At 47.3% G+C, this 21,150-nt stretch overlaps 1 protein-coding gene across 1 annotated transcript in view; it reads right to left on the minus strand.

The window, feature by feature from the left end:
• Positions 1 to 14,327: 14,327 nt before the first annotated feature.
• Positions 14,328 to 21,150, minus strand: part of hsf5 (heat shock transcription factor family member 5) — a 294,360-nt gene continuing 287,537 nt past the window's right edge. The window contains exons 8-9 of the mRNA XM_072470123.1: positions 18,590 to 18,734; positions 14,328 to 14,642 (exon numbers count right to left, since the gene is read on the minus strand). Coding sequence (XP_072326224.1) covers positions 14,328 to 14,642; positions 18,590 to 18,734 — 460 coding nt within the window. The remainder of the gene's footprint in view (positions 14,643 to 18,589; positions 18,735 to 21,150) is intronic.

Raw genomic sequence — 21,150 nt, forward strand, 5'->3', positions numbered from 1 at the left:
ATGCAGTAAATGGAGGAAGACAAATAAATGAGAGCTGACATGAATTGCTGTTCACAGGAAGGAGAATGAGTTGAGAATGCAGACGACACTGCTTTCTTCATAGCTTTGATGTGAATAAGGAGAAGGGTCCCTGGCTGTTTGGCACAGCTCAGGAAAGAATGTCACTCTGAGGACCAAGGCCCAGCCCAGATGCAGATGAAGAGAGACCAAATCCTCAAAGACATTTGTCACAACCAAGAGTCTACAAAAGATTTAGCTCGTACATGGGGAAGAGCAAAAGACAGTACGGCAGGTGCATACACTTGTGTAGGCATGTGGTAACTCACATTTACCACATTCTCTGTGAGGAACTCATGGCAGACGAACAGGGAGGCATCCAATACTGAAGGCATGGCATCGCACTGTTTTGCCAGTGGATATTTACTTCCAAGGCTCCACGGGGGACCTCTGTCAAATCTCACAATCAGCAGCACACATATGCCTCCGGGAGGTGACAGATTCCCGTTTCAATAAAACTCACCATTAAAATGAAGCAACCCAAGCTGCCAGAGCTGTGGGATTCACTGCGATCTCAGGCTTTCCACAAGTACAGGGTGATGTGTTGGGTGTTCTGAATCCGTGGAACACATACAGGTCACCAACACTTGAAATAGTGCAACACTATTTTATTGAATCATTAACTGTTTAACATACTCTGACTGCAGGTTAACACGATACTAGCTTTAACTAAAGACCTTTGCCTTGTCCTAACCAATCGATGCACTCAGCACATGGTGAATGTCTGTGCTGCAGGCTGTGAGCTCTGTCTTCCTAGCTAGCTGCAGCTCAAATGAGCGGGAACTCTGATGCCCCCTCTCTTTATAGTGCATGTGCGCTAACTGGTGATTGGCTGCGGTGTTGTGTGTGTTGATTGGTCCCACTGTGTGTCCATCAGTGTGTATCTGCATCATGATATACTGGTGTATATTATGACATTCCCCCCTTGTATAAAAAAATGTACCTGTGTGGCAATAAATAGTGTATGGTGAGAATGTCCCTGACTACGTGTGTGCGAAATATTTACAGAACTATGTACACGAGAACTAAGCTATTTGCATGGGAAGGTGCCTGGTGCAGAAAAACAGTGTGTCACAATAATAACGAGATGAACACTATATACAAACCATGTAAACGATCAAACGAAAGAACAGAACAAATCAGAAAGTCCATAAGTCCACAAAGTTCACAAATTAAGTCTCTGAGGTGGGCGACGAATTCTGGTTGACCGCCTCAAGGGTGGGTTGGGAGCCTCCGGCTGAGGAGCGGGCTGGACTGCGTCAGAGTGAGGAGGATGCAGAGTGACCGGGATCTCTGCATAGTCCATGGCAGGGTCAACAGGAGGACGAGGCGACAGCAGAGGATCACGTAGTGAGCGCGGAACGAGACGAAGGGCACATCGATTGCGACGCAGAATGGAGCCATCCGGTAGACGAACCAGGAACGAGCGGGAGGCCACTTGCCGAAGGACCACAGCAGTTGCAGACCAGCCCCCATCCGGAAGATGGATGTGGACGTTGTCATCTGGAGCCAGAGCAGGGAGATCAGCTGCACGGGAGTCATGAGCTGCCTTGTGTCTCGACGAGACAGCTGCATCCGTCGAAGGACTGGAACGTGGTTGAGGTCTGGGACGTGAATGGACGGCACCGTTGTCTTCAGGGTGCGACACATGAGCAGCTGGGCTGGCGACAGGCCAGTGGACAGTGGGGCGGAGTGATAGGCCAGGAAGGCGAGGTAGAAATCGGAGCCAGCATCGGCAGCCTTGCAGAGGAGCCGTTTGACTATGTGGACGTCCTTCTCTGCTTTGCTGTTAGATTGGGGGTACAGGGGACTGGACGTCACATGGGCAAAATTGTACCGCCTGGCAAAGTTGGACCATTCTTGGCTGGCGAAGCAGGGGCCATTGTCCGACATAACCGTGTGCGGGCTGCCATGTCAAGCAACGGTGTCCTTACAGGCACGGATGACTGCAGACGCTGTGATGTCGTGCAACCGTATCACCTCCGGGTAATTTGAAAAGTAGTCCACAATCAGGACATAGACTCTACCCAGCGGGTGGAACAGGTCGATGCCCACTTTGGTCCAAGGTGATGTGACCAACTCATGGGGCTGCAGGGTCTCAAGTGGTTGGGCCGGCTGGAAGCGCTGACAAGTGGGGCAGTTGAGCACTGTGTTGGCGATGTCGTCATTGATGCCGGGCCAATACACTGCCTCTCGGGCCCGTCGGCGGCACTTTTCCATGCCAAGATGGCCCTCGTGTAGCTGTTCCAGGACGAGCTGGCGCATGCTATGCGGGATGACAATGCGATCCAGTTTCAGAAGAACCCCGTCTACTACCGCCAGATCATCTCTGACGTTAAAGAACTGAGGGCATTGGCCCTTGAGCCACCCGTCTGTTAGGTGGCGCATGACATGCTGTAGCAAGGGGATAGCCGCCGTCTCGCGGCGAATTTGGACGAGGCGTTCATCCGTGGCAGGTAAATTGGAGGTCACCAAGGCCACATGGGCGTCAACCTGGCAGACGAATCCCGCTGGGTCACCTGGAGTGTTGACTGCCCTGGAGAGAGCGTCCGCAATGATGAGGTCTTTGCCTGGGGTGTATACCAGCTGGAAGTCGTATCGCCGGAGCTTGAGAAGAATACGCTGGAGGCGAGGCGTCATCTCGTTCAAGTCTTTCTGTATTATATTGACCAGCGGGCTATGGTCGGTCTCGACGGTGAATTGAGGAAGTCCGTAGACATAATTGTGAAACTTAACCACACCGGTCAGAAGGCCCAGGCACTCCTTCTCTATCTGCGCGTAGCGCTGTTCCGTGGGGGTCATGGCGCGTGACGCATATGCAACGGGAGCCCATGATGAGGCCTCATGGTGGATTGACTGGCATCGGTCGAAAATTTGGTCTCTTTTGCTGGATCAAAGAAAGCTAAGACCGGGGCCGTGGTGAGTTTGGTTTTGAGATCTCTCCATTCACGCTCGTGGGCAGGGAGCCATTGAAAGTCTGTCGTCTTCCTGACCAGGTTCCTGAGAGAAGTGGTATGAGAGGCGAGGTTAGGCATGAACTTCCCTAAAAATATGACCATGCCCAGAAATCGGAGGACCGCCTTCTTGTCCTCTGGCGTTTTCATGGCTGTGATGGCAGCTACCTTGCCCACATCCGGCCACACACCCAACTGGGAGATGTGGTCCCCGAGGAACTTGAGTTCCGTCTGACCTAAAGAGCATTTGACCCTGTTGAGGCGTAGGCCCTGCTCATGTATGCGTTTGAACACGCACTGGAGGCGACTGACATGCTCCTGAGGGGTGGTGGACCAAATGATTATGTCGTCGACATAGACGCAAACACCTTCAATGCCTTCCATCATTTGTTCCATGATCCTATGGAACACTTCTGAAGCAGATATGATCCCAAACAGCATCCTGTTGTAATAATATCTGCCAAAGGGGGTATTGAATGTACACAGTTTCCTGCTGGATTTGTCGAGCTGGATTTGCCAGAATCCTTTCGAGGCGTCGAGTTTGGTGAAGAGCTTGGCGCGAGCCATCTCGCATGTGATCTCTTCGCGCTTGGGAATTGGATAATGCTCCCTCATGATATTGTGATTCAGATCCTTGGGATCAATGCAAATTCTCAATTCGCCGGAAGGCTTTTTTACACATACCATGGAACTGACCCAGTCGGTTGGTTCCATGACTCTGGCGATCACTCCTTGGTCATGGAGTTCCTGCAGTTGCTGCTTGAGGCGGTCCTTAAGGGGTGCTGGGACACTGCGAGGTGCATGCACCACAGGCGTGGCATTCTGTTTCAATAAGATCTTGTAGGTATATGGGAGCATGCCCATGCCTTCGAAGACATTGTGGTACTGGTCGATGATGGCGTCGAGTTGCGCCCTGAAGTCAGTGTCCTGAAAGACAGACGTGTCATCAGGAGAGAGAGAGTGAACTCTCTGAACTAGGTTCAACAGCTTGCATGCCTGCGCGCCAAGCAGGGAGGCTTTCGAGGAGCCCACGATTTCAAAAGGAAGGATGGCTTTGCGTGACCTGTGCGTCACTTCAAGTTGGCACGAGCCGCTAGCAGCAATGACGTTGCCATTATAATCCAATAGCTGGCAGGCTGATGGAAGGATGGCTGGTTTGACACGAAGGCTTTGGAAGTCAGACCGCGGAGACCAATGAGATTGGTGGAGGCCCCAGTGTCCAGGCGGAATCGTATTTGGGACCGGTTGACGTCAGGGTGGCACACCACTCATCGTCTGGATCGATGCTGTATACCGACAGCGGCTGGTGTCTTTGCTTCGGGGACAGCCTGTTTTTTGTCACGACACCGACTCAAAAAGGCGCCTTCGGGTCCTCGGTGTCACTGCTGTGTGGGAGGTTCGCATCGGACTCGGTGACCGTGGGTTGAATTGCCCGAACATTCCTGCGAGGCTGGCTGAAGCGACATGAATTGGCAGGCTGAGCTGCTCGGCAGAAGGCAGCATAGTGGCCAAGTCTGCCACATCTTAGGCATTGTCGAGATTTGGCAGGGCATTGCCGTTTTAAATGGGCGGAGCCACAGTTGCCGCACGTCGTGACCTCAGCACGTTCACTGCACCACCGCGCATGCGCGGTGCGGTCATGCGTGGTGCGCGCCTGCGCATTACGTTCTCCGACGTCGCCGTCCCCTCGGTTGGTGCGCACAAGCATGGGAATCCGCGAAAAGTGCGCGAAAGAGCCGCACTCATCCAGGCTGAGGCCCTGGAGTTGCTCAATCACTTGGACCCGTTCCGCCTCGTGGGGACCTTGCCGTGCCGTTTCAGCCGCTTGGATGTGGGAATGCCGACTCGTGGCGTTTTCGTGTAAGACACAGGTCTCAATGGCGGTCGCTAGGGTGAGTTGCTTTACTTTGAGGAGCTGCTGACGTAGGGGGTCCGACTGAACACCGAAAATGATCTGGTCGCGTATCATGGAGTCGGATGTGGGCCCGTAGCTGCAAGACTGCGCAAGGATGCGGAGGTGCGTGAGAAAGCATTGGAAAGATTCATCCTTACCCTGCAAACGCTGTTGGAACACGTAGCGCTTGAAACTTTCATTCACCTCTATGCTGCAGTATCAAACTTGAGGAGGACCGTCTTGAACTTTGTTTTATCTTCATCATCCGCAAAGGTGAGAGAGTTGAAAATGTGGATGGCATGGTCTCTGGCCGTGGAGAGGAGGAGAGCAATCTTCCTGGTATCCAAGGCGTCCTCCCGGTCTGTGGCCTCAAGGAAGAGCTGGAAGCGTTGTTTGAATATCTTCCAGTTGGCCCCAAGGTTGCCGGCGATGCGGAGCGGCGGCGGGCTGATGTTGTCCATGTTGCAGGATGACGGAATGCTGGCAGAGGCAGATCACTTGCAAGTAGGTCTAAGAAGTGCTAATATCCCTCAACTCCTGGTATCATGTTGTGTTGGGTGTTCTGGATCCGTGGATCACATACAGGTCACCAACATTTGAAATAGTGCAACACTATTTTATTGAATCATTAACTGTTTAACATACTCTGACTGCAGGTTAACACGATACTAGCTTTAACTAAAGACCTTTGCCTTGTCCTAACCAGTCGATGCACTCAGCACATGGTGCTGCAGGCTGTGAGCTCTGTCCTCCTAGCCAGCTGCAGCTCGAATGAGCGGGAACTCTGATGCCCCCTGTCTTTATAGTGCGTGTGCTCTAACTGGTGATTGGCTGTGGTGTTGTGTGTGTTGATTGGTCCCACTGTGTGTCGATCAGTGTGTGGCTGCACCATGATATACTGGTGTATATTATGACACAGGGTACCATTGACTGCATATATGTGGCCTTGAGTGCTCCCTGGCAGCAGCCTGTAAGATTCATTCATAGAAAAGGATTTCACCTTCTAAACATCCAGAAAGGAAATCATACATCTTTATACCAGGTACCCAGGGAGATCTCACAACTCTTACATCTTGAGTCACTTGCAGGTGCCACAGATCTTTGTGGGCCCTCAGTAAGTAAAGGGTTGACTCGTCGGTGAAAGCTGATAAGCCACTAAAGACGTCCATTCATCATCCACAGAGTGCATTTAAGGAGAGATGTTAAATCTCCTCACATTTCCCCACTTAGTCCCCTGAATGGAAAATTCCGCCCTCTGTATTACTATGTTTATTTCTCCTACCCTGTTCGATTGTACACAAGTGAGAGTCAATGGCCATCTCCAACAAGAGCCTAACCACTGCTCCTTGACATTCAATACAATGCCCCTTGATCAACATCCTAGGGTAATCATTGACCAGAAATGTAACTAGACGAACAATATAAATACTGTGGCTACAAGAGCATTCAGAGGTTGAGTATTCTTCCATGAATGATTCATTTCCTGATATGCCAAAGTCTGTCCACCACATGCAAGGTTCAGGACAGGCATGCAATGCCTAGATGATGGGAACAAGGAGCTCAACACCATTCAGTACAAAGAAGCCTGTTTAATGGGCACCTCATTCACCATTTTAAACATTCCACTCCCTCCATCATAGGTGACTGCAGTGTTTACCTGCTACAAGAAGCAGTGCAGCAACTCATCAACATTTCCTCCACAGCACTTTCCAAACCTGTGACCTTTACCCCACCGAGAAGGACAGGGTCAATAGGTATATCGGAAGACCTAACACCACAAGCAGCCCCTCCCTCCCAACTCAGGTCACACGCCATCCTGACTTGAACATAAAATGTCATTTCTTTATCATCACTGGGTCAGAATCCTAAAATGTCGGTGTACCTAAACCACATGGACCAGGAGTCAAGAAGATGACTCACCATCACTTCCCCAAGTGCAAATAAGAAAGGGTAATACGTGTTGGCTTTTTCAGCGATGCTCATTTCCTGTGAATAAATACATTTTAACAAAAATAACAATGAAAAAAAGTGTTAATACCCACTGGTCTCCATTGAAAACACTGGGAGGGATTCTCCGACCCCCCGCCGGGACGGAGAATCGCCGGGGGTCGGCGCGAATCCCGCCCCCGCCGTCCTCCGAATTCTCCAGCCCCCAAAAAATCGCCCCGATGTGAATCACGCCGCCCGCCTCGGAGAATGGTGGGGATCAGCGCGACTCACTGGGCCCCGAGGCCGCCCGAATTCTCCGGCCCACGATGGGCCGAAGTCTCGCCCCTTTTTTTGCCAGTCCCGCCAGCGTAAATTGGAGTAGGTCCTTACCGGCAGGACCTGGCGGCGCGGGCGTCCCCGGGGCTCTCGGGGGGTGGGGGGGGACCACGGTGGCCTGGCCCGCGACCAGTGCCCACCCATCTGCTGGCGGGCCTGTGCCGTGGGGGCACTTTATTCCTCCACATCGGCCACTGTGGTCCTCCGTGATGTCCGAGGCGGAGATGAACCCTCCCGCGCATGCACCGGGATGACGCCAGCACACGCTGGCACTCCCACGCATACGCCAACTCGCGCCAGCCAGCGGAGGCCCTTCGGCGCCGGTTGGCGTAGCGCCAAGCCCCTTTCCTGCTGGCCGGCGGGGCGCAAACCACTCCGGGCCGGGCCTAGCCCCTGAAGGTGCGGAGGATTCCACACCTTTGGGGCGGCCCGACGCCGGAGTGGCTCACGCCACTCCTCGGTGCCGGAACCCCCTGCCCCGCTGGGTAGGCGAGAATCCCGCCCACTATTTCTGAGGCAAGATCTAGTTGGTCCTCATGGATCATTTCCCTGACATTCCTTCGTACCACTTCTATGATCTGAATGACTTTCTTTGGTCACAATGCAGGTACAGCCTAACAGAATTCAAAACAATTTCTGGAGATTGAGTGGTGGTGGGTGATTTTGGTTGAATAGTTTCATCATCAATGATGGGCAAAATGGGACCAGGAGCCAACCAGTCATCCTCGATGACGTCCGGATCTCCGAGTGTCCCAGGATGCAGCTGTCATCCACTCCCTGGGAAGCGTACATATCTGTGCATGATCAGGAGGTGGTGATTGCACACGGGTTGAACATTCAGGGAGTGGAAATCCTTCCTGATAATAAAGGGCTCTCCCTGTTGAGCCGGAGTGCGCAAGGTGAAATGCATGCCATCAATTAGCCCCTGGACCTGGGGCATCCCGTGGCGGGGAATTCTGCAGCCTGGGCTTGGTCCAACTCAAAGTTTGTAAAGTCCAATGACTGGGCATACAGGGCATCCATGACTTAATGGATGCATTTGTGGGCTGTAAGTTGGGAAATGCCACACAAGTCCCCACTAAAGCCTTGGAATGGACCTGAAGAATAGAGGTTCAGGCTCAGACCTTGATGGACACCGAGAGCGGGTATCCTCCTCCACCTGGTGTCAGGTGCTGCACCGACCCCTTGTTAAGGCCGAGCCTGCTGTGACACATGCTTTCCGACATCTCAAACGACCAACAGCGTCTATACACCTTGGGCCGGTGCTGGCGTCCCCCTCTGGGTCCCTCCCCGGCTTGATGGGCGGCTGAGTCCTGTGATGAATATCTCACTCACCACAGGATTCAGATTAAAATAAAGAAGATTTTGTAAGAATCAGGAGTTAAAACTGATGCACAGTGCATTTAACCCAAGTAGAGTTAAACCACTATAACACAAGTATCTTTTCAGAATCCATTAGACACTTTGAAGAAGATTGGTACCTCACCCTCAGACTAATTAAGTTGCCTCGAACAAACAAAATAATATAACCAGCTTAAATGGTCCTTGGTTTGACAGAACATAAATCCCTTTGAATTCCACAACTACAGCCGAAGGCCCTATAAGAGATAACAGAATAGAACCAATTAAGTGACTTTCCGTCCAACTATATATTTTCTGGACATCGACTCCCTCCCTCCCTCCGTCCAGAAATAGTGCCTATCCACTGTTTTCATGAACCTTCAGAGACGGTTTTGAGACCTTTACAGACTGAAAACAAAAACCTCAAACTGAAGGCCTTGATCAATGGTTTTCAAACTTTTTTATCTGGGACCCAATTTTAACAACTGGATATCCTTCGGGACCCACACTGGCCAACCTTCATGACGCCTGCTGGCCAACCATCACGACCCACCAGTTTCACTTACCTTTAATACGACAGGTGAGCCTGCTCTATCATCAGGATCTCATTTCATAGAATCATAGAAATCCAATAGTGCAGTAGGAGGCCATTCGTCCCATCGAGTCTGCACCTCCCTCTAAAAAACACCCGACCTAGGCCCAATCCTCTACCCTATCTGCGTAACCCCATCTAGGGACAATTTAGCATGGCTAGTCCATCTAACCTGCACATCTTTGGACTGTGAGAGGAAACCAGAGCACCCGGAGGAAACCCACACAGACATGGCAAGAATATGCAAACTCCATTTTGTTATTCAATGTTATATTTCTGATAATGACTTTAGCTGATGAGTTAAGATCTCACTGCATCCGTTGAAAAGAATAAATAAGTTTGTCCTTGAATGTGCCATGTTTAGTCTTTAAATGTCTTTGAAGTTGAGGGTTTTAAACTTTCATTTGCTGGTGCTTCGCTGCGTAATACATGAACTTTGAATCCTGAGTTGCAGTGGCATAATTAAACCCACACCTCAATTAATCATCTTTATGCTACTTTGTTCCTGTTTTCAGCTTCTTCTTCATGGGTTGTTCACCAGGGGCCCTGGAGTTCACACCAACATTGCTGGCAGCTGCAAAATGGAGGAATCTCTCTCTCGTCCAGAACATGTGATGGCAGCTTATGCAACCTTCTCTCTGCCACTGCTCCAGACAGGACGACTCCAGCGATTTAAAAAAAATTATTTGGTTCTAGGTCAGCGCGCTGACGTCAGGAAGAGGCGTTCTTCCTCGCTGGGCTCTGGGACTGCGCACTGATGAGGCGGCACGCATGCATGGAATGGCCGGCATTCTGAACCCAGGTCACAGCTGCCATTGTTTAATGCCAGTCGTTCCATTGGGCACTACTTTGCGCAATCGGGAATGACGCGGCGCATGGACCCGCGATCGAGCACGCTGCGACACATGGTCCCCGACCCTTCTGACACCTACCCCCGACACACCCGCGGGTTGCGACCTTGTGTTTGAAAATGACTGGCCTAGATTGAAGAAAGCTGGAGTGGAAAATGTCCATCAGAAACAAATAATCTTATCCTTTTACTTTCACCATTATTTTACACACCTCTGTCTTCGTCTGTCTTAAGTGTGTATGTGTATAGAGGGTGCGGCGAGTTAAAGTTGGGGGGTGGGGTTAGGAATCAGAGAATATTTAACCAGTTGAACTTGCTGCATATTTAATTATAGTTATTGTCATTAATGAAAATTAATTGTTTTTAAATACAAACCTGGTGACTGTAGGTATTGGGCAGCCATTGACCAAAGACTTTGGGCATTTTTAAAGAATTATTTGTTAATTTCAATTGTGTTGTGACTCTGGGTCAAGTGGGGCTGGAATTGACCACACACTAGAGCAGGGTGTCATAACAGGTCACAAGACGGAGGAAGCGTTAATGTAAGATATCAGAATGTGTTAATGGAGAATAAAGGTCAGTGCTCAGTGAAAGTAAAACTTAAGAACAAGTGACAGATGGCCAGGTGGGGGAAGAGGAGGGGGGATTTTTGCATTGAGATAAGAAGGGCTTGGGATATTAAAGGTCATGATTGAGGAGAAAGTTCACTGTCTAAAGTTGTTGAAGCTCTTGTTGATAGTAGGCTCGCAAGGAATGGGAAGTGATTCATGTTGTCCAAGATATTGTCGTGGATTTTGATAAATAGAGGGTTGCGGGTTTGTTAATGCTGTGTGGTTTCAGTCCCAGTTCCATTCGAGTGGGGAGCTTGCTGAGGGGGAGATGGAGCATTGCAGCAAGGAAGATCGAGAAGAGTGTCGGTACGACGACAGCCTCACTTAAACCAAGACCGAACATGAATTGGATTTGTAGTGGATCCTTTGGTCAGGATCATGGTTTGCATGTTTTTGTGGAGCAGGTGGATGATAGAGGCAAATCTTTGGGGGCAGCCAAAACAGAGTAGGGCGTTCCATAATCCCTCATGGTTGACATCGTTGAAGGCCTTTGTGAGGTCAAAGAAGGCCATGTGCATTGGTTGGTGCTGTTCCCTGCATTTCTCTTGCAGTTGCCACATGGTGAACATCATGTCCATTGTGCCCCTTAGTGGGCAGAATCCACATTGCAACTGGAAGGCAACTTCAGCCTTCTTTACTAAGTAAATTACTTATCCTAATCTACCTTTGAGTCACTAAGATAGCTATGTGGTTCCTTAATTTTTCTGTAACTCTATGTATTCTTTCTCTTTGCTATTCATCAGTCTTTAGTATATTGTATTAAGCAAATACTGCAGATGCTGGAATTCCTTGACCTTCCTGTCTCCATTTTCTTTGATAGACTGACTACCAATATTCATCACAAACTCTCCGACTCCCGCAGCTACATTGACTACAGTTCCTCACATCGTGCTTCCTGTAAGGACTCTGTCCTATTCCCCCAGTTTCTCTGCTTCCACCGCATCTGTTTTCATGATGCCATATTTGAAGATGGTTCTTCTGACATGTTTGCCTTTTTCTTGAACTGAGGATTCCCCTATCCTGTGATTGACAGGGCACTCAACTAGGTCTGACCCCTTCCCTGCACCTCTGCCCTCACCCCTTCCCCTCCATCCCAGAACCTTGATAGTGTCCCCCTTGTCCTCACTTTCCACCCCACCAGCCTCCACATTCAAAGAATAATCCTCCGCCATCTCCAACATGATGTCACCTTGAAAAACACACCTTCTCCTATCCACCCTGTCAACATTCAACAGGGATTGCTCCCTCCGTAATATCGTGGTCCAGTCCTCCATTAGTCCCAACTCCCTATCCCCTTCCTATGGCACCTTCCCTTGCAATCACAGGAGATGTTACATCTGCCCCTTTAGCCCCTCCCTCCTCACCTTTCAAGGCCCCAAACACTCCTTCCAGGTTAAGCAGTGTTTCAATTACACTCGGAATCCCTACAATACAGAAAGAGGTGATTCGGCCCATTGAGTCTGCACCGACCCTTCGAAAGACCACCTTATCTCAGCCCAATCTCCCACCCTGTAACCTCACCCTTAGGGGCAATTTAGCATGGCCAAGCCACCTAACCTGTGCATCTTTGGACTTCCTTCAATTTAATGTATTGCATTCCTTAAACACAGACTGGGTGGCCGCTTTGCGGAACACTTTGCTCAGTCCGCAAGCATGACCACACCCTTCCGGTTGCTTGCCATTTTAACTCAGCATCTTGCTCTTGTACTCACATGCCCGTCCTTGGCAATTGGAGGAGCATCTCATCTTCCAATTTGGCATATTACAGCCCTCAGGACGCAACATTGAGTACAACAGCGTTACACTGTGACCTTTCTCCTCCATCTTCAACCCTTTTTATTATCCCTTACCTTTATTGTCTCAATGCAAAAACCCTTCCTCCCCCCTCCCCCCTCCCCCCCCCACCCCCAACAGCAGCTGTCTGTCTTTTGTTCTTAAGTTTGTTTCATATTGTCACAATCGCTCCAAGCTACAGTTTAAGATCCAACATATTTTGAAGAGTCAAACGGAATCGAGACGTTAACTGTTTTTTCTCCCTACTGATGCTGCCAGACCTGCTGAGTTTTTCCAGCATTTTCTGTTCTTGTATATACTATACTCTGAATAAAATAATTGCTGTCTGTAAGTGCAGGTTTACATCAGCAGAAAAGGTTTTGATTCTACCAAAGGTGCAAGTAACAAGTAATGCCATGATCATCAAGAAGGGCATGTTGCAATAATACAGGCAGCACAATTATTTCTGCCGAGGAATAGTTGCTTGGTAAAATATTAATATCTAGGTCTCTGTGTCTATCTTATGTAATGCATTCTCTGTGCTTTGGGGAACAGACTGTGACCTGAATATCTCCACCAATGCCAAGTATCTAAATCATGCATTAAAGTACAATGAACTTCACACTAACACACAGATTTAGAGAACACTGACATATCTAAAATTATATTTTAGTGTTTGCAGAACAGAAGCATTGGAATGCAGTCCTAAGAAAGTCTATGAATATAAAATTACCTGATGCACCTTTAACAACATTGAAATACTGTGCAGCTACTGTCACCCGCTCAGTGGGAAGAAAACATTTTGATGAAGATAAAAGTCTGAGAGAACGCACAAGAATAATATTTTGTAGCTGTCAAGAAAATTTGGATTGTCTTACTGATGAGAGTGATTCGTAACATTGTGAAGTGCACATTTATTCAAGTAGTTAAAGACATTGGGTGGGATTTTCTGCTCCAGAGCCTAAATTTGTTGGCGGGTGGGATTAACGGCAAATTTCCCGCCGATCGGTGGGTTGGGAAATCACACCTGATCTTGTGTTCGGAAGCTCATTACTTATGCATCACGGGGAGATCTCCGAATCACATGGCAGGTCAGCCAATGATCCGTCCGCTCTGCCATGACCTAATGGGATTGAAGGTCACGGCACCATTTAGAAAATGTCAGCTGAACAAGCACATTTCTCTCTGCAACCCAGCTGTGTGGACAAGCAAGACTGAGATGGCTCTAAGGAAAAATAAGGTAGTGCCAAGGTTCAGCATTTAATCCCTTAAGGCCTTTATTCATGGTGAGCACAAGCACCAGGATGTCCTCCACCTGAGGAATAGTTTCTGGAGGTCATCCAACCTCACCTCGTCGGCCTGGAAGGTGGCTGCAAGGGAGGTCAGCTATGCAGGGACCCATCTGAGACATGCCATTCAGTGCAGGAAGAGGCTGAATGGTCTCATCCACACCGCCAGGTATTTCATCATTCAGCTCACCCTAAACACACACTCTCTTAATGGCAACATGCACTCAATGTCACTCAGCTCAGACATCTCACAAAATGTCAGCAGAGAATTTATCAGCATTGAAAGCCTATTTACCAGCATCTCATCTAGCATGCTGCACAAACTCCATCCTCAGCCCTTACTGGTGAGGGCTCAGCACACACAGCAGGCATGTACACTTCCCAAACTCTCCTCCAGCCCGGCTCATCATATCCCATCCCTTTGTCTTCATGCAGGCCAAGCTTGCCCACAACAAGGAGGAGAGATCCCAGACTGGAGGACAGATATTATGATCTTTCCAATTTTGAAGAGGATGTCGCTGAGTTGCCAGAGGGCAACATTCGCTCCTGTGGGAAAGGCGAGATTGGCCTCTCCACGAAGCAATACATGTGAGCCCGTCATGAGTTGATCACATTCTGATTTTCACAGTGAGTGGCCAGGAATGTTGTATTCAGCCTGTTCATGAACTAAATCTATCTCTTCTCTCTGTCCACAGACCATCTCAGAGGAAGCTGATAAGGACCAGATTTTTCAGAATACTTTTGACCTTATTTTTGTCAAAGCATTCATTGGCATCTTCCGTAAGCTTGTGACCCTTTGGTTCTTGATCCTGAACCACATTTGTTACAGTATTCTGAGCTTTTGTCATCTTGGTCCCAACACTACTAGCTTGAGCCTTGACCACAGCTGCATTTAGAGCTTTTTCAGCAGCTGCTACTTTCTGTTCCCTTAGGTTTTTAGTTGGGCCTGCTCGGCATCTGAAATGAGATTTGCCTCGGCCCAGTTTAGCTTGATTCTCTCCAGCCAAGTTGGATACCTTTAACAATGTGTAGGGACAAGTCTGCAGTTTGTATGTTTAGTCAACATTTACAGCCCCTCGATATGGCACGTCAACAGCACTACTTACCTGGTGTAGGTTTTAAATGTTATCTTTGAGATTTTAAGGCAACATGTTGCAGTCTGTCCTGGTAAACATTTTGGTACCAATGAAACGGCATCACCTTAATTTTCACAAGTTGTCCGCTCAGTAAAGGAGTGACCTAGTAATGGTTGGTTGCACCAGCAATGGCCAGGACGTTCAATGACAGATCGTCATCTGACTGTGACTCTGGCCCCTTTTCGTGCCCTTTTTTCATCACGTGGCTACTTTCCCCTCTATTCAATTTTTCATTTGATGTATCTGGCTTTTGCTTTATTAAATATTGTTTGAAACTTGTTGTTTCTTTCTCCAACACGCATGTCCAATGTGCCCCTTTTTACCACAAATCTTGCATTTTGCATCTTTATTCCTGCAATCAGTTGCTGTGTGTCTTTTTTTTGCACATTGATGGCAATTTCGAACTTGTGTTGGTGTTTGGGTTTCAGCCAATACCTCGTGGACTTTAGTGCTTGAGCTTAATTGCTGCTAGTTCCATAGAGATCTCAACTTCTAAAGCCTTCTTTAGGTTTTAAGTTGCTTCCTGTTAGTAGCCTTTTCTGGATAGCTTTGCTTCTTAACACACACACTACCCTGTCTCTAATGGTGTCATTCAATAATCTCCAAATTCACAAAATCCAGCTAATATTATTAAAATGTAGCTACGAATTGTGTGATTGATGTACCTTCTTGTTAATTACGCTTGTGGAACCTGAACCTCTTGGCGATGACCAATGGTTTAAGTGGGAATTAGCCCTGCAAAGATAGCCACAATTGTACCATACATTTGAGCCTGATTTTTATGGTTGCACCAGACTTTGCAGGATGTCGAAAGATTTCCCCCGCCCCCATCGTGCTCAGGTAAGTTGGGACTACCATATCCTATGTGGACCTCACTCCTCCCACCTTGAGGCCCTGTGTATGGTGACGTACAGAGGTGATTCCCCCAGGAGAGCTTTGGGTGCCCCCCATTATTACCTTATCCTCACTGACAGACTACGGATGCCTCCCCTAACCATGACCGTCCCATCCACAGCTGAGTATCGTGCCTGACATCCCCATCATCACCGAGTATGCGACTATGACCACGTCCTGCACACCAAACTGTGCCTGATTCCCATTGGGCACATAGACCTTGCCCCTCAGAGTGTGAACATGACATGTGTGCTATGGACATCCATGAAGCATGGCCCACAGAGCCCCAGCACGGCCTTTAATCTTTCACACTGATCTCTTGGCCCCTGTGTATGGACAATGACTGTTCTTCACTCGTTTCTCTGGGTCCTTAATGAACGATTGGAACATTGTTTCCTTCCCCCCCACCATGAGTTTCTGTGCTACCCATCCCTCTTATGCCACACCAATCCTCCCCCGCCCTTTCATATTCTAGAGTCTACATGTCCTCCCCTTCATGAAAATCAAATTCAATCCACCTTCTTCTGTGTCTGCGTTCTACTGTTCCATGTCAGGTTCCAGCTTCCTCACACCCAGTCTTCCTTCTGGTTGCCATCATTCTCCCCTCAACCCTACCAAACCCCTTTTATTCTCACGTCATTCCCCCCACCACCAGGTTACCATGCTGGTCTGCATTGTAGAGTGCAGCCTGCTGGAGACCTACAGCACACAATACTCTCCTGTCAGAGCAGCCACTCGGAGAAGCCCAGCTCAACACCTGGGTCAGCCACGGTGAGCAGAAGCACCAAACAGCCATAACCAGTGTACACTGAGGAACTGGCGCAGTCCTAATGTAGGCAGGCTTTGAATGCTGCACTCACCTCACAGTCAGGAGTGAAGTGAGGGTGGACTGCTGCACTCCAGTTATATGCGGTCATGATTTAGATCGGTCTAATTTCCCGCTGGGAGATGGTTGGAATTCCGGCAAGCTGAGGTTTCAATGAGTATTTGTGGCATGCTAATGCATGTAAATGACATTTCCAATATGAACCAATGGGAAAGCTGTCCCTGATGGCATCCTGCACGAATGGGAGGCGAGCAGGAAAGGGGGAAAATGTATCCCACAATCTCTCCCCATCCTTAACACAACCTTAGGCTGATGTATTTATTTATTTTGCCAAATTTTTTCTTCTATGTTCATATACTCTGCACACTTACCTGCTGAATAATTGTCTCAGATCCAATACTATATTATTTTATTTTCTCACTTTCTCTGCTGTTAGTCTTTTTGCCTGTGTAATTACAGTGAAACATATTTTTCTGCGAGCAGCTCAACAGATCATTAAGTACATGAAAAGAATAGGAAATAAAATAAAATACATAATAGGGCAACACAAGGTCCACAATGTAAGTTGCAGAAGCGTTAGCAAATAAAATATGGCATTGGGCCACATGAAGAAATACAAACTGTAAATAAGACGTATCCATCATCAGTGATGTAAGAGCACATGGCAACAGAATATGCTGAGAGGTAGTTCTATGTGAAGCCTTGTGCTAAATCTTGTAATGTACAGAATAAAATGTTTAATAAAAAGATAAAGTTTACCAACAGCCGAGGCTCCAGCAGCATCTGTCAATCCTGACTTAAGAACAACTTAATTTAAGACCCACAGCAATGATAACAGATGGTGACCGCGGAAAACACAATGGGAAAGGCACCAAGTAAAGAACCCAGCAACCGGAAGAAGCAGCAACAGAAACCACTGCGGGTCAAGAACAGGGTGGGAGAAAAAGCCAACAGATCTTGGAGAAAGGCAAGAGTGAAGGAAGGCAAACCTTACATTTACCAGAGTGTTTGAACCATGTGGAAGGCTTGGATCAAGCCTTGAAATGGCAGAACTGGCATTGAAGGTTTACCAGGCACAGAACATTTGACCCTAACAAAAGCTGTGCAATTAGTAAGGCAGTCAGAAGTTAGAGAGTAAAATGGTGTATTTATTTGAGGTGACAAGGAGACTTTGTGCAGAGAGAATGATGAGGGTGTGGGAGTTGTTAATGTGGGCACAATTCAGCCAACGAGTTGCATCTGCTGTGGGAGAGGCCCAAATCAGGCTCCACGCCCGACGCTAAGCCGATCACAGGCCACCCGACTCACAGCGCTCGGCATGATCTGGATCACACCCTCACTGGGCATGATCCAGATAATGATATTTAAATGAAACATTAGGCACATTTAAATATGCTGAAGCTGCATTTACCAAGTGCCAGGGAGTCACTGGCCATACTGGCAAGGTCTCAACCAGGTACAGATTAGTACGTCTCCACAAGCGGACACCATTCATGATGACCACTTGGAGTCTCCGAGACCATTGGAGCCCCCTCACCACCAAGAGTGGTCAGGGGCAGGGAAGGGCAGTCCCTTGGCACTCACCCAGCACTGCCAAGGTGCCTCATTGACACTGCCAGCGGCAGTACCCGGGTGCCAGGTTGGCACTGCCAAGGGTCAGGGCCTGAGGGGAGCCTTGCCCATGGAAGGTTGGGGAGTGAAGGGGCCTCATAAAGGTTGGGGAGGTGAAGGGGGAGTCCTCAGCCACTCCATAGTGTGGTGTTCACACTTGCCACGAGGATGCCCTAAGTAAGATCAGATCACCAGCGGAAATCTAAGTGCAGCCTTGGTGGGGCAAAACTCCGAGGCCAAAACAAACAGCAAATAGATGGAACCGCTGAGAATCACCCCGTCAAGCTTGCCCAAAAGTTTTAAGTCCACTGAATCGCGCCCTTTGTATGTGATTCAAAACCAAAAGTGTTCACTGTTAAGCCAAAAGGTTTGCATAGATCTACAACTCATCTATAAAAGTAGATGAATTGGAAAACCTCAAAGGAGCCAGACAGAAGATTTTATATTAACAGCAGTTGAAATAACCACAAGGTCATTGCCTGGAAGGGCAGCTTACATCAGGCCAGAAATAGAAGGGTAAACTTGACTTAGCAAAGCAACAGACAACAGCAAACACATGGTTATGCATTCCTGTTGAAAAACCTGAAGAGGTAAATTCTGTTAAAGATTTAGAGCCCTTTATCTCATTGTCCACAAAATATCTACCAGCAATAACACAGAAGTGAAATGAAAATTGAAAGGCACAAAGCACAGATGAACAATGTGCTAAAATTAGGGGTACTGCAACAATGATGGCCATAATCTCATCCTAAAGTAATACTTTGAGCAATGAAGCTATCTCAGTGTTGTGGAGGATCTGCTGATTTATGAGCTGAGAGATTGGTTATACCAAAAATCCTCAGGCTTGAGATCCATCAAAGGATATACCAGGTAATCTGGGTGCTACAAAGTGTCGTGCCAGAGGGCATAATTCATTTGGTGACCAGGGATCTCAAATTCATCAGAGGAAATTATTTTGAGCTGCTGCAACCATCCGTCCACTGCCAGGAGCATGGGAATGTCTCGGAATGGATCTTTTTGCCCTCAATGAGAAAACATTTCTCATAGTTGTTGGCTATTACTCCAGACAGATAGACGCTAAATGTCTTCATGGTACAGCCTCAGAAACAATTAAATTATGAAAATACATTTTTGCCACAAAAGACTTTCTGCCAGTGTCTGCGTGGGTTTCCTCCGGGTGCTCTGGTTCCCTCCCACAGTCCAAAGATGTGCAGGTTAGGTGGATAGGCCATGATAAATTGCCCTTTAGTGTCCAAAAGGTTAGGTGGGGTTTCTGGGTTACATTGACAGGGTGGGGGTGTGGGCCTAGGTAGGGTGCTCTTTCCAAGGGTCAGTGCAGACCTGATGGGCTCAATGGCCTCCTTCTGCACTGTAGGGATTCTATGGAAAAAATGACATTCCCGTTCTAGTCATTTCAGAGAATGGTCCACGGTTTGCAAACTAATGTATTGAGCAATTTACAGAAACGTATTTGTTTGTCTGCATGGCTAGTTCACCCAGACACCTGTGAAACATGGAGAGGTTGAAAGAGGAACAAGCACTGTAAAGGCTTTGTTGAAGAAAAATGATAACATCAACTTGGTACAGTTGAACGACACAACCCCAGAATGCATTGACTCCATCAGAACACTAATGGGAAGACAACTATGGATATGCTTCTGCCATATCTCAGAGCAGCAGGTATGGAGAGAGTAAGAGAGAAGCAGGATGAGTATCATGCAAATCAAACCAGAAACTATAATACGTGTTCTTAGAGTGCAGGATTTACAGAACTCCAACCAGGTATGGAATGATGACCAGAGTCGTTAACGCCAAATTTTGGAAAAAAACAGTAAGTCTGCAGTCTTACCTTTTAGAGAATGAAAATGGAATAGTGAGTGTGAAAATGGATGTTAATTTAAAAAATATTATGGGGAATTTTGTGTTATTCTGTAAAGGAGGCTGTGTGCGTGTGAATTATTTAATTAAGCTGGGGAAATATTAATGGAGACTTTTTGTCTGGACATTTTGAGGAATAAGGAGTAAAGGTGCTAAATGCTTGCATTTATGATGAGACTTCTTAGTCAAGTGGTTAAACTAATAAATAGGCCAAGTTTAGAAATTTGCTTTTGGAGATACCTTGGGTTCTGTTATTCTCAGTTGTTAAATTTCAAAGGGGAGTAAAAGGTTTTTATAGGTTTCAAAAGTTTCATAAGTGAACAAGGGAAGTTTATTGAATTTTATTTGACCTCAAAGTGGGGCCACAGAAAATATGGAAGATGTTTATATTTTGGAAACGTTAAGTTCATAGAAATGCTGAAGGCATTGAAATCTTAGATGAAAGGTAAAAAGGAAACTGAAGAAGAGACATTGAGAGCTTAAGGGTTTGATGTGTGAGGAAACCCTGTTATGAATAGCTTTGGGTTGAAAGAGGTACAGTTTTGAATCAGCCATATAGCCAAGCCATAAAAGTGTTGAGAATACAAAACGTAGCCTTGTTCTGAAATTTTGGATTTCCACAGTAGAGTGGAATAAAGCTTGAGTGGTAATGTGGCATGCCTTATTAAACTGAAAGCAACTTTGCCTTGGATTTTTATCACTAAATAATGTTAAATATTTCGATAGTGATATCGAAACAAACCTGTTGGACTTTAACCTGGTGTTGTAAGACTTCTTACTGTGCTCACCCCAGTCTAACGCCAGCATCTCCACATCTTGGATTTTTATATTTAACCTTCTATAAGGAAGTCTTGCCTAGGTGGTGTTTACTCGTGGGTCTTACCAAGTAGGGAGGCTTTTTGGGGGAATGTTTTGGAAGACTAATTTTAACTGTGTAACTGTGATTTTGTGTTTACTTTTTCTTTTCTCCTCGTTAATAAATTTATACTTTTAATTTTAAAATCCCCAAAATGTTACTGGATTTCATGCTCCTGAAATCAGTATGTTTTCTTTTCATTTTCAGAATACAATAAAAAAAGGGTTTGCCCCTAAGTCAAGTTTCCCTTTGGGATTTGGTTTGCTCAGCAATTAATGTCTACTATGGCCATAATGGTTAGAAGAAATAAAAACACACTTGTA

Source organism: Scyliorhinus torazame, chromosome 12, assembly GCF_047496885.1.
Source record: "Scyliorhinus torazame isolate Kashiwa2021f chromosome 12, sScyTor2.1, whole genome shotgun sequence".
Lineage (NCBI taxonomy): Eukaryota > Metazoa > Chordata > Chondrichthyes > Carcharhiniformes > Scyliorhinidae > Scyliorhinus > Scyliorhinus torazame.